Raw genomic sequence first — 16,699 nt, 5'->3', positions numbered from 1 at the left:
TTCGCGAACACCAGACGACATGACCGATGTCATCCACCTGCCAAACGGGCATAGCCTCAGCGTGGGACCGGTGTTTGGCGGCTTGTTCTTCAAGCCCAGCGAGTTGAACGTGCACAGCGCCGTATTCCCAAAGGGATGGACCATTATATTACAGTCAGAAGAGCTCATCGACGACCCTAACTCCGCGGAGAGGCCCAGTACGCAGGACGTTGAAGGCAAATCGACGCCAAAAAAACCCCACATTCATAAATTCTCGAAACCTACCCTACAAAATGATTGCCTATTCATTAGCTCGATATCTTTCCCAAGCGCAGATAACTTCAAGGCGCCTGCGAGTCCTACGAGGCAGGTCGCGGTGATGCTATGGGCCACTCTGTACTGGTACTTTCACCAGACCGAGCCCTCGCCCTTTGTCACAACGGAGGCCTCAAAGAACACGCCCGACAACGGAAAACCGAAGGCAGACTGGCGTATAAAAATAAAGAGAGAGGGTGTCTTCCGTGGAAGGAACCTGCTTCCCAAGCTCGAACGTATGGGCCTGATATGCTCGGAGAACTCGGTGGTGGGCGCAAGTAGCGATAATACTGAGGGTTGGGAGGAGATGTTCACATCCCGCCGTGCTTTTTGGCAGCTGTCACCGAGGCTTTTTCTCTTCACCCTGTCGCCAAATACAAATCCTCTGTCGATGCCAGGGTCGCCTTACGGGAGTCCAGTTGGCTCCCCATCTCATAGTAAGACAAAGTTTGAATATGGCAGCGCAGACCTCCATGGTTTCACGACCAGCCCAGGACCTCAAACTTTATTGGGGAAACCCATCCTTCCAGATCCCTATGCGTCTGGAAGTCACCTTCCAGGGTACTACCCTCCACCTCCCCTCCAATACATAAATACAAATGGTGTGCGTCACCCCATCAGGCCGAAACCTCCGCAACAGGGCGAGACGTTTTACACGCGCTATATCTCCAGTCAGGGCGAACAGCTAAGCTTTCGTGTTGCTAGTTTGAGTGATAGACCTGTTGTATACAACGGTTTAGAGTCTTCATCTAGCGTTGGAGTAATACCCTCCCCATCGTCAACTCACACTCACACGCCAGCTCCAGAAGGGACCGACACGCGACAGATGACCGACGTCCAGCTCATCCACAAATGGATGAATGACCCGCGCGTCTCTAAATCCTGGGGTTGTGACGGTCCCATCGACGTTCAGGAAAAGTTCCTGAGCGGCAACTTGGAATCCAAGCATTCTTTTCCCGTAATCGGGTGCTGGAATGGGCGGCCGTTTGGGTACTTTGAGCTTTACTGGGTGAAGGAGGACTTGCTGGGCAGGCTTCTCAATGCGGGTGAGGCGAAGGATTGGGATAGAGGCGTGCATGTAGTGGTTGGAGAGCAAGAGTTTAGGGGCGCACATCGATTGAGCAGGTGGATCAGTGCGTTTGTCCATTATGCCTTGACTGCAGATTATAGGACGGAATGTTTGGTCCTTGAACCGCGGATTGATAATGAAAGGTATTTTATGATACGCCGTAATCGTGCGTATGAGAAGCTCACACTGTGTCCAGGTTCATCAGGCAACTCGAAGATAACGGGTTTGCGAAGGAGAAGCAAGTCGTATTTCCGCATAAGACTTCGTGGTACATGCGCTACAAGAGAGAGACGTTTGACGGCCCCGCATTATGATATAACGACATTTTTTATATATAGGCATATCCTCAATACCATCCCCAATCAATTGTTCGAATTCAGCTGTCCATGCAATTGACGTATGTCAGCGAGAAACATGGTCCCAAATGTGCAGATCTACACCTTGCGAAAACATTCGGAGCCCATTTGTGGCATAGAATTTGCATACGCACAATGCTTGCCAGGTATCGCGGAAATAAAATTGCTTTCAAATACTTATTCACTTCTCGATGTCAAATACAGGTTGGTGCTCTCAACAACTCCAGATTTGGATGGCAAAAGGGCGGACCAAAGCACTCCGGTCTAATTTAGCATAGCTTCGGCCCTTCCCAAACTTCTCCAATTTTATGGGGGGTTATAAGTGCTCGATGTCCACAGTTCTTCTTGTTTGTTTGTTTAGCCCAGGCTGTCATTGATCATGAATTCCCTCGGATTGAGTGCGCCTCTCTTTGCAGGCAGGCATTGGCCCTGAACAATGGTGAGCCGAAGATCTAAGATATCATGTCTTTGACTATGCTGACATTGTGAAAGGCGTTGGAAAACTTCCCACCATGGGCTATGATACGTACAATGCGTTTGAGAAAAACTACGACGGCGTTTTGGCACTTGAGCAAGCTAGGCTTATGAAGGAGTTCGGGCTTGTAGATGCGGGTTATAATGTAAGTACCCAAGACATACCATGAAGTGAAACGCGGAGGCCAATCTGATTCTTCGCAGACATTTATCTTAGACGATTTTTACGCATTGGAGAACCGCTCTGAAACAGGCGAAATGATTCCCGACCCTGCGAAATTCCCAGACGGAATGTAAAGATCCCCCGAATCCATAAGAAGCCGGATCTGACATGAGTAACCAGGCTGAATATGTCCCAAAGTCTGAACAAGTATGGCCTCTCAGCGAGCGCATATTCCTCGAACCGGTATAAAACCTGCGGTGGTTTACTTGTAGCCTATGGCCGCGAGTTGCAGGACCTTGAGACGTGGCGGAGCTGGGGATGGGGAGGCAAAGGCGCCATTGTGAAGTACGACCAGTGTGCGGCGAATCATCTCCCGAATACGATTCGGCGATTTGGTGATTCATTCATATTTTTGAGGTATTCGCCGAATCATGACTCGAATCTAATTCGACTCATGATTCGAATCTTTGAGGCTTAAATAGAGTGTATAGAATATTGAAAACTATGGAAAATATTTAACTATGCCTAACCTATATCTTCACTTGCATCTTCGACATCCTCATCTTCGACATCCTCATCGTCGACAATTATCCCCCAATCCCGTAGACATAGTAAATATCTAATTGTTGAAGGAAATAGTCTATTCCTTTTTGTGACAATGTCAGCTCCTTGGCTAAAGACCCGTTCTGATGCTGCTGATGTTGCTGGAATTGCTAAATAGTCTCGAGCTATTTTTGCAATTATTGGATACTGATACTGCTTTGCTTGCCAATATTTAAGGATATTAGTCTCAGGCTTATCAACTCCTGGCTCATTAAGCCACCGTCTCCATTCAAACTCTTTTGAAGTATAGGCTTTCGATGCTTAAACATCTCATCCTCAGAGTCCACTTCTTGAGGTATATCCTTATCCTCGTTATCAAGCATAGCATCCATTTCCTCTGCTCGAATATCATTGTCCCATGCTTTATACTTGTTATAACAAGCTGCAAACTATGCTCTTGCTCGTTCTTTGCTTGTGTTATAAAAGCTTTCAGGCAAATAGAAGTCAAATATTGTTGCAACTATTGAATGGCTTGACCGTTGGCTTGTGCAAGTGAGAAATAGTCGTTTAATTTGTTGAATGCAGCAGTACAAGCTTCGTTGATACATGTATGCTTAACAGTCTTCTTGATCTTCTTAATTTTATCCATTGACAATGCATTTTGAAGCATATGGTATGTTGAGTTCCATCATACTGGCATATCAATTGTAAGAGTAACAGGCTTGATTCCAGTGGCTATAGCGTGAGAACGAAGACTACCCTTCCACCCTCGACAATTCCTAAACACATAGATGTGCTTGCGGAGCATTGTTAAAGCGTTAACAACTTCTTCTTTTTCGGAATAGATAGCATTAATCCGAGTATAAGCTAAACCCTCTTGAACTTGATAGCTATCAAGCTCTTCTGATGGTACAGCTTTCATCGTCATAAGAGCTGCTTGAACAGCTAGATTTATAAAATGTGCCATACATCGTACATCGCCATCTTTCAGTAAAGCTCCATGGCTGATTTGTTGTTGTTGGAACATCTGCTACTTGTAATGCTGACTTCTAAACGATAGAAGCACAGAGGTTTCTTGTGTAAGGTTGACTTGACAGAGGAGGCAGGGGATTAGACACAAAGGCTTTAACCATGTCTTCTTCCAAACATACCAAAATCAAAGAACGTCTTGCTCTTTCCCAAAGGATATTGGCTACTGGCTTCGAGATGCCTTCTTGTAACTGTTGCGAAAAGAAACACTTGAAGTGTGTTGTTTCTGACGATTCGAAACGCTGTAGTGAATGTGTTCGCGTCAATGCGCGGTGTGATGCTGTAACGCTGACTTCTAAACGATAGAAGACACAGAGGTTCTCTTGCGTAAAGGTTTACTTATCAGAGGAGGCAGGGGATCAGACACAAAGGCTTCAAGTAACACGTTACTAGTATATAACAAATACTGTATTGAGTTGAGCACGAAGCTCCTATCTAAGAACTAACTATCTACTTATATAGTGGCGTCGTGCCTCATGGGTAATCTGGATAGTTGGCGGATAGCTAGATATTCAGGATAGTTCGTGGATAGCTCAACTATCCAATATCCACTAGTTTCTGCAACTATCCATTAGCCCCGTCACATGGCAGCCTACCCCGCTTGCCCCCTGTGACTCACACGTCACGTTACTAGGCCCTGGTCCTGTAACCATGACGTCACGTTACTGTAGCCGTAACACTAGGTCCTCCTCCAAAAGGCCTAGTCCCTTAGGTCTTGCTGATTAAGGAATCGCTTACTTAAGTAGGGTGATGCCCACTTAATTGTCGAGCAGGTTGCGCTGCTTACCATGTCTTCTAGTAGACACATAAAAATCAAAGAACGTCATCTTCTTGCAGACCGTATTGAAAAGAATGGAAACCTAATGTCGCCATGTTCCAGCTGTCTTCACAACAATCGATTCTGTATTGTTGTTGCTGGTAGTCATCATTGTAGTGAATGTACTCGTCGCAATTCCAAATGCAACGCTTGCGCCCCTTCTCCAACTGATTGGGAGAAGCTTCGAAAAGAAGAAGTGCGTCTTGAGGTAGAAGAGGAAGCGGCGGCATCTCAGGAGCGAGAGGCTCACCTCTGCGCTCAAGAAGCATATGCCCGTCGCATGCATCTTCGCAAACAGCAGAAGATCAAAACCTGCGGTGTTGAGATGCTGCGTCGTGGTCTGAAATCTTTGGACTAATTGGATGAAGCAGAGGAGAAGGAGTGTAGGGAGGCAGAGGTCAAAGGGACTCTCTTGCACAGCCCTTCTACTGCCGTTTCCGAGGGTGCTGCCCCTGACGAGGACCTTTTCGTGGCCCTGTCTCCTGGCTTCTTTGATCGCTTGGGTGTCGACGGCGAAACGCCTCCAGTAGCTCTGGACAGCTAAGGTTTCTGACCGTTTCCCATGAATTGTCCGTAGGTTCATAACCCTTCCATTTTATCAAAAACTCTTCTTTGCGTCCTACTAACCTTCTGTCTAGGATCGCTTCGACTTTGTATTCAACAATCTCATTCTCTGGTTGAAGTTCCGTATTGGTCACAATTGGGGTATTTCCTCTTGCTGGTTCCAGTAGTGAGACATGAAATACCAGGTGTAGTCTAGACTTCTTGGGTAGCTGCAGTCTGTAATTAACTGAGCTGACTTTGTTCAATATTTTGAATGGTCCCAATTTCTTGAAGTCCAACTTTGTACTTGGTCGTTTCGTTTTGATATGTTTCCAGAGTAGGTATACTTTATCTCCCTCCTTGAAGGCAGGTTCCACACTGCGCTTCTTGTTTGCGTATGCGGCGGATCATTCATTTAAGAATTGGATGTCCATCGCAAGTTGTTCGTGGAACGATCTCAGTTGTTCCACCACGATCAGGGCTTGTTCAGCTCGTGATTCATCCGGTCTTGGTTGCCTATATGCTTCTTTATCGTAGCCGTAATTGGCAAAGAACGGTGAGACTTTCGTTGCTTCTGTCATTGCGCTGTTATATGCAAACTGTGCGATGGGTAAGATCTGAACCCAGTTATCCTGTTGATGATTGACATAGCTTCGCAGGTACTGTTCAAGGGTCTGATTTAATCTTTCTGTTTGGCCGTCTGTCTGGGGATGAAAAGCTGTTGATAGCTTATGATTTGTTCCCAGTAGCGCCATCAATGATTTCCAGAATTTCGAAGTAAAGAGCTTGTCTCTATCTGAGATGATTTCTTCTGGCATCCCATGATCGGCTAATATGACTCGAATGAAGGTATATGCGAGCGCCTCGGCGTCGCTAGCTTCTAGATATGGTATAAACTTCCCATATTTCGTGAGTCTTTCCGTGATGACGAGGATAGAGTCGTATTCTATTCCTGTTAACGGGTCCTTGGAGGGTGGAAGCTTGACGATGAAGTCCAAAGCTATTGATTTCCACGCTCCTTTTGGTACTGGTGTCGACTTGAGTTGTCCGTATGGCAGATGCCTATTGGATTTTGACTTGCTGCAAATGTCGCACTCTCTTACCACTGTCTCTACCTGCTTCCTCATACCTGGGAAGTAGTAGTGTCGAGTGATTCGTTCGAAGGTTCGTGTTACTCCCTGATGACCGTGTGCTGGTAACGAGTGTTGTTCTTGCACCAGCGGGCGTCTCATTTGACTTGGGACATACACTAACCCTTTGTATCGAATCAATCCTTGTTCGTCGATGGCGAAGTCGCCTTCGACTTTGGACAAGACTCGCTTGGCACATTCGTCTGTTGCGTAAGCTTTCTTGAGTCTTTCCTCGAGTTCTGTATCTTCGATGACTGAGATCGTCGCTAGTAACTCGTTGTACTGTATTCCTGCATCTGTTTTCTTCAGAATTGCTCTATGTCTTTCTTCCTTTGGGCCGGCGTAGTCGGTCCGTCTGCTGAGAGCATCTGCTCTTGCATTCTCGGAGCCCTTGCGATAGGTTATCGTGAAGTTGTAGGCTGCGAGGGTTTCTGCCCAGCGGACTTGTCTGCGGTTTAAAACCTTGGTCGTGGTGAAGTATATGAGGTTCTTGTGATCCGTCCATACCTGCACAGGGTAGGTGGGTCCCTCAAGATATACTCGCCACTGCTCAAAGGCAACGACAATAGCCAGTAGCTCTTTGTCGTGGATGTCGTAATTAAGTTCCGCGGGTGACAGTTTCCTAGAGTAGTACGCAATTGGTTTGAACTTACCGTTCTCGTCTGGTTGATTCAGACATGCTCCAATTGCGAAGTCAGAAGAGTCCGTTTCGAGGATGATCTTCTTTGCAGGGTCAAATGTAGCAAGGATAGGTGCTTCCGTGAACTTCGTCTTAAGTTCCTGGAAAGCAGCCTCTGCCTTGTCCGTCCATTTGAATTTGAGATCCTTTCTGGTAAGCTCCGTGAGTGGTTGAGCTACCTTGGAATATCCCGAGATGAATCTTCGGTAGAAGTTGGCGAAGCCTAGGAAGGCTTGCACTTCCTTGACCGTGGTCGGTGTTGGCCATTCCAACACTGCCGTTACTTTTGCTTGGTCCATCTTGATGCCGTGCGTTCCGATAATGTAACCCAAGAATTCGACTTGGTTTTTATGGAACTCGCACTTCTCTGGTTTGAGGAGTAAGCTGTACTCCTTTAGTTTCTTCAGGACGAGTTTGACATGCTTGACATGCTCCTCCTTGGTTGCTGAATACACCAGGACGTCGTCTAAGTAGACAATGGTAAAGATGTCTAAGTATTCATGCAAAGCATCATTCATCAGTCGTTGCATGGATGCGGGTGCATTTGTTAGCCCAAAGGGCATGACTTGATACTCGAATAGGCCATAGCGGGTGCAGAATGCTGTTTTCCACTCTTCCCCAGCCTTGATTCGGATCAGGTTGTATGCTCCTCGCAGATCTAGCTTACTGAAGATCTTTGCTCCTTGAAATCTATCGTGTAGTTCGTTGATTAACGGCAGGGCATACCTGTCCTTGATTGTGATGTTGTTCAACGCTCGATAGTCCACACATAACTGTAGGGAGCCGTCTTTCTTTGGTACGAAAAGCACCGGACTTCCTGCGGGTGATGTGGATGGTTTGATGAATCCTTTTGCTAGGTTATCATCAATGTACTCCTTGAGTACCTTTAGCTCTTTTTCTGATAGCTGATATATTGGTCCGAACGGTGGACTCTTGTCTTTCTCTAGGGGTATCTCGTGATCCCATGGTTGGTGCTTAGGAAGCGCCTCGTTCTTAGGGCCTTCCTGGAATAATTGCTCGTATTCCTTGTACTCCACTGGTATACTCGTCGGTGAGGATGCCTGGGCTAGGTCATCGAGCTCGGAGGTTGCACATAACTCCTTCCGGCCCTGGGACGGTTGCTCGCATTGTCGCGTGTCCGTCCGTTGTTCACACGCGCACTGGCTCATCACAACTTTCTCGTTCCACCAGTCGATCTGGGGGTTGTGTTTCTTGAGCCATGGCACACCAAGGATGCACGCATGGTTGTCCATGTGCACGATGTCAAACTGAATCGTTTCCTTGTGCCCGTGTAGCATGACCATTTCTAATGGGACCGTTTCGTGGGTCACCATTCCTTCATTAGTCAAGATGGGCTCTCCATCTATGACCATTAACGGGTATGGTTCGGCTTTCATTGTTGTTTTGAAGCCCTGTGTATCTGCTACTTTCTTTGTCATAAAGTTGCCCGTCGCTCCGGAGTCAATCATTGCTCGGAGGTGTCGCTGTTGTATTTTAGCGACCACATATAGTTGCATGCTGCCCATCGTGGCGCATAGCTGGTCTGTACTAGGCCTCTTCGTGTCACTCGCCGGTGGCCTACCGTCGAGGACTCCTAGTTTTTTGACTCGTCCGAGGAGGGATAGTATTCATCCGCTTCCAATGGAGGTCCTGGGGGAGATCGTCTCCCTGTCTCTGCTGCGTCGTTCAGCAGGTGTAGATATCTTTCGTATACCTGTTCGCTTTTGATAGGCAAGTCCCCTTCAGACTGGCTTCGCCTGAGGGCGTGAACTTGCTCTGTGTCTCTGAAGTGTATCCTGGGCGAGGATCAAGGAAACAACTGATTCTGGTGTTTCTTTTTCCAGTGGAGCTTGCAGTCATCTTCGCTGCAATACTCCCAGTAGACATACGCGTGCCAGGGATAATCAGTCTCTGTTGCGTCTGTCGTTGATAGTTCCCGCTGTCCTCTCACCCATGCACTATCTTCCCTCGGAGGCGTGGAGAACGTGTCTAGTTGCTCCATGGCTCTCCTTTCGATGAGTGGAGTGGGTCTTGCATTTTCCCGTCGGAGCATATCTCTGGCTTTCTCGTCGTACTTCTCCAGGGCTCTCCTGCGGTCCTGGTAGTAAAGTTTGACGCTTTTCATATTCTTCAGTTTAGCCATATGCTCGACATCCTTCTCCAGTTCTTCCGCTTCTTGGGCTTCCAACTTAGCTACATCTGGGGACGTGCCAAGCAGCCTGCGGGTATTCGTTAGTTGGTCGTAGTATCTCCAGAGGTCGTCCTTGCAGTCATCCACTAGACATTCTTGTGGTAATCCCTGCAGTAGGTTTGTGTAGATTCCTTTAAGCGTAGGGATCCTCCTCCGGCTGTTAGGTTCGTTTCTCGCGTTCCTAATCTTCTCATGCGCGTGTCTGGCCATGCCTTTTACTACATCCTTGCACCGAGGACTCATTGGACCTGTGGGTGCGAGTTCGTCGAAGGTCTCCTGTTCTGAGACGGTGAACGATTCCGCCTCCGACCCTTCGTCTGAGCTCTCGTCTTCTGGGGTGCTTTCGCCGTTTATTCCCCAGTCTTGTTTGCTCACAAACGTTGCGTTCAACTGTGCTGTCCAGGTGGCGTTAAGTTGCTTGCCGAACTTCCTTCCACTGTCCCCTTTCTTTGACTGCCTGCAGTCCCGGGCCATGTGGCCAGGTTTGTTGCAGTTGAAACAGAGTCGTTCCTTAACTTGTCTCTCCTTCTTTGGGTCACGGGGTCGTCCGGTTTTGAATGTGGCATCAAGTTCCATAGGGTCTGACCAACGATTGTCTCGTGGGTGGTTGTCCCGTCTTCGGCCTTCGTTCCCTCGGTACCTGTTGTACTTCTTTGGGTTGTCGTAGGTTCGACGTTCCTTCTGGAATTCATACATCCGGTTATCGATTCGGACGGTGTGCTCGATGAGAGACACCATATCCGTTGGTTGAGTTTCCATGCGTGCAAGTTCCATTCGGACATTACTCTTCAGCCCACGGCGATAGTAGCTGATGAGTGCGCTGGTATCCCAGCCGGTCTGATTGCCGTATCTCTGGAACTCCGTGGCATACGTGAGAGTGCTGCCAGTCTGTTTTAGTGCGTACAGATGGTCTTCCGCAGTCTTGATCTCATCGATATCGCCGAACATGCGACGGATTTCCTTACAGAATCCTTTCCAACTGCCAAACATGCCTTGGGTAGTTGCCATGCTTCCATTGGTACTTTCATATTTGAAATAATCCTTGAGGAATGGTTCGACCCATCGCAGGGCTTCCCCCCTAAGGTAGGACGTAGTCCACAGGGCATAGCTCTCCTGGGTGGGAAACTTCTCGTCATTGAAGTGCTGGTACAGTTCGACCTGTAGCAAAAACACCTCAAGTTCCTTTCGGTTGCCGGAGTAAGTGTCGGGCAACTTGACGCGTAGAGTTTCCTTGAGTTCGTTGACGGTGGGTGCGTCGGGCATCTCTTCATTCTCAGGCTTAGACCTCTGAGACGAAGTTGGCATGGTGGGGGTTTTCCCCTTCGAACTGACGACAGACATGTTGCTTTGTGTATGAGCCAGTGCCTCGTAGAAGTGGTGCTCAAAGTGTAACGCTGACTTCTAAATGATAGAAGACACAGAGGTTCTCTTGCGTAAAGGTTTACTTATCAGAGGAGGCAGGGGATCAGACACAAAGGCTTCAAGTAACACGTTACTAGTATATAACAAATACTGTATTGAGTTGAGCACGAAGCTCCTATCTAAGAACTAACTATCTACTTATATAGTGGCGTCGTGCCTAGTGGACTCCTGGGAACTCACTTGAGTCCTCGGAGTCCTGGACTCTTAGGATTCTTCTCATCATCCTGCGAGTCCGTCACGTGATACTTTCGGAACTACTATTCCCCGCTGCCCCTCCAGGTACCAGGGCCGGTCTCATGCACCTCCCTCCTTCCTGTCCTGTAGTTGGCCAGCCTTCTTGTTCCGTCGTAACACTGAATAGGGGTAACTGAGGCTTGAAGGGTTTTTTCAGTATTGAGCTCAGGATTTGGGCTAAACCCAAGCGATAAATGCTTCCAATTGATAGTTGGATCATGCCTTTGAAGCCATGCAAGACCTAGGATGACTGGGTACTTCATTGGTATAACATCTAAAGAGATGGTGTCTGAAAATGTTGATTTTCCTAGGGGAATCTCAAGTTTGAGTACTGGGGTGTTGCAGGTAATGGAACCTGAACTGATAGGTGTTCCATCAATGACTCGGAGCAACTCTGGAGTGCGTTTGGGAATTGTAGGTAACTGGTGTGTCAAGATGAGGTCTTGAGATATAAAGTTGCCTGTTGCCCCTGAGTCTATCATAGCCCTTGTAGATAACACCTGTTGTTTGAAATGGAGTTGAATAGGGATTAACAGGTGTGTGAAACTCTGAGAAAGCACCATCGACACATCTTTGTTGTCTAGGGGAGAAGTTGTAGTCTCAGTTGAAGTTGTGCCTGGTGGGGATTTTTCAAGTTTTTCAGGAATAACAGCTGTGACTGTGTCTGAGGCTGCTATATGTTTTGAATCAGCACTCCCCCGTGCTGAATAGCACTCCTGAATTCTGTGCCCCCCTTTGCCACAGTATAAACAAAGGTTGTTGTCCATTCTGTGTTTTCTTTCTTGAGGAGTAAGTTTACCCCTTTTCAGTTTTTGAGGGCTTCTTGTAGGCTGAGGTGCTGGATTTGCTGTAGATCTCTTTATAGAGGCGTCTAAGTCCATAGGTTCAGATGCTGAGTCCTTAGCAGTTGGTGTAGAGGTGTAATTGTTTGAATTTCTTGTTGGATGCCAGTCTTGGTTCTTCTCCTTTCTTCTTTCAAAAAGCCTATCATCAAGTCTGACAGCTTTCTCTATAAGTGTTTAAAGTGTTGTAGGGCGTTCTTCTTTGCTGAGTTCATCCTTAATAGAGCTCTTGAGCCCTTGGTAGTAAGTGAAGACTAAGGCTTCTTCATTCCAAGTCAAGTGAGAAGTGCTTCTCCTAAATTCTGTTGTATACTGAGCAGCAGAGGTCTTTTGACATAGCTTCTGTAGCTCTCTTTCTGCTGTAGCAGTTTCGTTGATGTCTCCAAAGGTCCTGGTAAGTTCCTCTTGAAACTGGTCATAAGAGGTAATCAAAGGTGTAGTGGTATTTTGGTTGTTGCCACTAAGTCTTCTAAGATATGGCTCAAAGAAGTTGAATGCAGATCCACGGAGGTAGCTGCCAGCGAAATATATCTTCTGAATGTCTGAGGTGAACTGATGAGGCCTGAGGGTGAAGTAGATGTCCAGTTGCATAAGAAATCCCTTCAACTTCCTCCTGTCTCCATGGTATAAATCTGGTGTTTGCACTTTAGGAAGTGCACCTGGGGTACCCGACATAGCCAGAGGAGCTGTGGGAAGCTCTGTATGATGTGTCTGAGTTGAGGATTGTGTTGCTGAAGTGTTGGCTTGAAAGGTGTTTTCCAAATTCTCAAGTTTGTTTGCTATATTTTGTATAAAGGCAAACAGTTGTTGCATTTGCTGTTCAGCAGTAGTTGTAGGAGCTTGGTCATCCTCCATTGTAGTATCGAAGTGCTGCTATAGAAATAGTTGAAGCTTGAAGCAGACAAGGTGTAATGGTGGGTGCACCAGATGTGAGAATCTAGCCACCCAAGGAAGGGATGAATTTACTAAGACAACACACTGTCTTAGAAAACAGAGCCAAAGGGTCGTAGCTTAGACTATTCCATAACGCAGCAATCAGGTGTGTGATGTAGTGAAGTGGTTCAGACAAGTTGCAACAAATGTTGAGTCTGGGAACTCAGGGGTAAGTCAGAGGTTAACACCTCACTGATTTTTCAAGGAGTAACAAGATGAATGCTTGGAAGCTTGGAAAAGACGTGGAAGTATGTGATAGTCGATTTACTGTATTGTCTGCTTGCCCTTTCTTAAGGAAAGGGCAATCCTATTTATGCTAAAGGAATGTAGTTCTCTCATTTTCCAAGACTTTCCATGACTTACCAGGCTTGGTAACTGTAGTCGACGTAAGAGAATCCCATAGAACCATCTCTTACGTTCGTAGCCTATAGGAAGTAAAAGGAGGTCCAAGGTCAGAGTACCCCTATAGACAAATTATGTCATAGACAAATTATGTCACAGACAAATTATGTCATAACTTAACCAATCTTGTGGGTAACTAAAGAGCGATGACATGTAATGAATCATAGAGGTTTGTAGGAGCTTTTAGAGCTATCGTTCATGCTCCTAGGCCTCTAGTTGGTAGAGATATGTCATGTGGTAGTATGAGTGATGTCTTGTAATGAATCATAGAGGGTTGTAGAGATATGCTATGTGGTAATATCGGCCCAGTAACTAAGGAGCGATGACGTGTAATGAATCATAGATGGTTGTAGCAATCGTTGAGTAGTATTGCTCTTGTTGTTGGTGTGATAAGCCAAAATATGTATAGTGACTTGTAGGTTTGAGGAGGAGATTTCCAAGTTTGCTCTTGAGTTTGATAGCAAACTGAGTGCAACGAATGTCAGTATGACATAAGGCATATCTATCTTTGATAGTGACATTATTCGTTCCTCGATAGTCCATGCAGAGTCTTAGCTTCTTGTCCTTCTTTGGCACAAATAGTATTGGAGTTCCTGCTGGTGATGTCGATGGTCGAATGAACCGTTTCGCGAGGTTCTTGTCAATGTATTCCTTCAGTATGTCCAGCTCTGCTGCTGACATCTGATATATTGGTCCGAACGGTGGACTCTTTCCTTCCATGATAGGTATCTCATGATCACATGGTTGGTGCTTAGGAAGCACCTCTTCGTTAGGGCCTTCCCAGAATAACTGCTCGTGTTCCTTATACTCCACTGGTATTTGCTTCAGTGAGGATGCCTGGGCTAGGTCATCAGACTCGGTGGTCGCACATAACTCCTTCCGGTCTTTGGAGGTTTTCTCCTTCTGCGTCGTGTCCGTTTGTTGTTCACATGTGCACTGGCTCATCACAACTTTCTCATCCACCAGTCGATCTGGGGGTTGTGTTTCTTGAACCACGGTATACCAAGTATGCATGCATAATTGTCCATGTGCACGATATCAAACTGTATCGTTTCCTTGTGTCCGCGTAGCATGACCATTTCTAATGGGACTGTCTCGTGGGTCACCATTCCATTGTTAGTTGAGATGGGCTCTTCATCTACAACCATTAATGGGTATGGGTCGGTCTTCAGTTGCGTCCTGAAACTGTGTGTGTCTGCTACTTTCTTTGTCATAAAGCTGCCCGTTGCTCCTGAGTCTATCATAGCTCGGAGGTGTTGCTGTTGTATCTTAGCAACCACATATAGCTGTATGCCGCCCGTTGTGGCACATAGCTGGTTTGTACTAGGCCTCTTTGTGTCGCTCGGCAGTGGCCTACTGCCGAGGACTCCTAGTTTTTTGAATCGTCTGAGGAATAACCGTCTGAGGAAAATCCATCATGTTCAGCATATTCTAATGGTCGTAGAACTGGTACCCTTTCTCTTCTTCGTTCTGCTTCGTGGCGTAGTTGTTCGTGTGCTTCTAACACTCGTGTTCCCCTTTCTTCTCTTGGGATGCTTTCCTGGGAAGGATACTTATTTGCATCCCAGATTTCTGCAAGCTGTGATGCTTCATACTCTCCCTCCTGTTCTAGTTGTTGTAATACTCGTAACAGGTTGTTTAGTCGAGCCTCATATACCTCATTCTTAGGGTGGTTATGTCATTGATTCTCTAATCTGCGATAGTGTCCTGGACGTTGTTTTCGCAGAGCTTGTACTCTAGCCATCCTGTGGCTTCCTTCTCCGTGTATTTTGCTCCACACGGTTCCTGCTGGTGAGGGTATTCTGGTCGGCACCTGATTGTGCGAACTGCAACCTCCCAGTCTTGTGTAGTGTCCTGCCAGCTCATTGGTGGCTTGGGCACAGGAATTTCTTGATCGACCGTCTCCTGAAGCATGGCTTCCCTGAAGGTTCTTACTGCTCCTGGCAGTTGTTCCTTAAAGAGAGTCTTACTTGCTATTTCCTCAAATGCTTGTAACCGGTGCTTTTGAGAGCTAGTGAGTTTGTTGTCGTCATTCTTATCTTCTCTGTTTGACAAGTGGAATTCCTCGAGATCCTGAGTAGTAATACTCCAGTTCTCTTTTCCTTTTAACGTGGCACATAGCTGTCCTCACGGGGCATCATACCAGCCCTGACCTTTCCAAGTGGCATTGAGCTGTTTGCCATACTTTCGTCCGCTGTTCCTTTTCTTTGGTTGTTTGCAATTTCATGCCATATGTCCAGGTTTGTTGCAGTTGAAACAAAGCCGTTCTTTAAGCTGTTGCTCCATATCAGGGATGTGTAGGCAGTTGCCTTGGTTGAAGGTGGCATCGAGTTCCATAGAGTCTGACCATCGGTTGTCTCGAGAATAATTCTCTCTTTTTCGACCTTCGTTACCTCGATACTTATAACTCTTCTTTGGGCTGTCGTAAGTTCGTCGTTCCTTCTGGAACATGTACAGCCGGTTGTCGATCCGGACTGTATGTTCGATGAGTGAGACCATGTCTTTTGGTTGATGTTCCATACGCGCGAGTTCCATACGGACATGGCTCTTTAGTCCACGACAATAATCGCTAATGAGCGCGTGGGTATCCCAATTGGTTTGGTTGCCATATCCTTGGAATTCCGTAGCGTATGTGAGGGTGCTACCATTCTGCTTCAATTTGTACGGATGGTCTTCTGCAGTTTTGACCTCATCGATATCTCGAAACATGCGGCGAATCTCCTTCTTGAACCCCTTCCAAGTACCAAACATAGTTCTGGTAGTAGTCATTGTACCACAGGTGTCCTCATATTGAAAGTAGTCCTTAAGGAAGGGTTCTACCCATCAAAGATTCTCTAAGATATGAGGATGTCCATAAGGCGTAACTCTCATTGGTTGGAAACTTGTCATCATTGAAGTGCGTGTATAACTCAATGGAGTAGAAACACTTCAAGTTCTCTGCGGTTGCCGGAATAGGTGTCAGGCAACTTGACGTGTAGGGTTTCCCAGAGTTCTATGACGACTGGTTCAGCATCAGGCATGTCTTCATCCTCAGGTGGGATAGCCTGAGAAGGCATTGGCATAGCTGGAGTTTGTGTAGCTGGGGTTGGCGCAGCCCCGACCTTCCCTTGGATCCTACAGCCAACATGTTGCTTTGTGTATAAGCCGGTACCTCATGGAAGTGGTGCTCAAAGTGTAACGCTGACTTCTAAATGAGAGAAGATACAGAGGTTTCTTGTGTAAGGTTGACTTGACAGAGGAGGCAGGGGATTAAACACAAAGGCTTTCCAAGTAACACGTTACAGTATTGTAAAGAATACTATATTGAGTTGAGCACGAAGCTCCTATCTAAGGAAATACTATCTACTTATATAGTGGCGTCATGCCAAAAGGATATCCGTGGATAACATGGATAACATAATATCCATGATATCCGATGTTATCCATCACCTGATATTCCGTGGATCCCCATGGATAACATGGATAACATAATATCGATGATATCCAATGTTATCCATCACGTGAGGTTGTAGCCGTAAGCGCTAGCCATAGCACTAGCACTTAGCCATAACATTTCTGTCATTGCAATGTTAAATGCA

The 16,699-nt window shown here is 46.6% G+C and overlaps 3 protein-coding genes across 3 annotated transcripts; 2 read left to right on the top strand and 1 right to left on the bottom strand.

The window, feature by feature from the left end:
* Nucleotides 1-19: 19 nt before the first annotated feature.
* Nucleotides 20-1,677, top strand: VC83_07357 (uncharacterized protein; the record flags this gene model as incomplete). Its single annotated transcript, XM_024470930.1, has 2 exons — nt 20-1,506; nt 1,560-1,677. The coding sequence occupies 2 exons, from the start codon at nt 20-22 to the stop codon at nt 1,675-1,677; spliced, it is 1,605 nt and encodes a 534-aa protein (XP_024321535.1).
* An 85-nt stretch (nt 1,678-1,762) lies between these two features.
* Nucleotides 1,763-2,834, top strand: VC83_07356 (uncharacterized protein; the record flags this gene model as incomplete). Its single annotated transcript, XM_024470929.1, has 5 exons — nt 1,763-1,923; nt 1,998-2,158; nt 2,212-2,339; nt 2,398-2,486; nt 2,537-2,834. 5 exons carry the CDS (start codon nt 1,763-1,765, stop codon nt 2,832-2,834), a joined length of 837 nt encoding a protein of 278 aa, XP_024321513.1.
* Nucleotides 2,835-14,810: 11,976 nt separating this feature from the next.
* VC83_07355 (uncharacterized protein) lies at nt 14,811-15,304 on the bottom strand (the record flags this gene model as incomplete). Its single annotated transcript, XM_024470928.1, has 2 exons — nt 14,811-15,217; nt 15,265-15,304. 2 exons carry the CDS (start codon nt 15,302-15,304, stop codon nt 14,811-14,813), a joined length of 447 nt encoding a protein of 148 aa, XP_024321512.1.
* Nucleotides 15,305-16,699: the final 1,395 nt, after the last annotated feature.

The sequence above is a fragment of the Pseudogymnoascus destructans genome (assembly GCF_001641265.1).
Source record: "Pseudogymnoascus destructans isolate 20631-21 unplaced genomic scaffold scaffold_20, whole genome shotgun sequence".
Lineage (NCBI taxonomy): Eukaryota > Fungi > Ascomycota > Leotiomycetes > Thelebolales > Thelebolaceae > Pseudogymnoascus > Pseudogymnoascus destructans.
The sequence above is the reverse complement of the archived record's forward strand: the minus strand, read 5'-3'. Positions and strand labels throughout refer to the sequence as shown.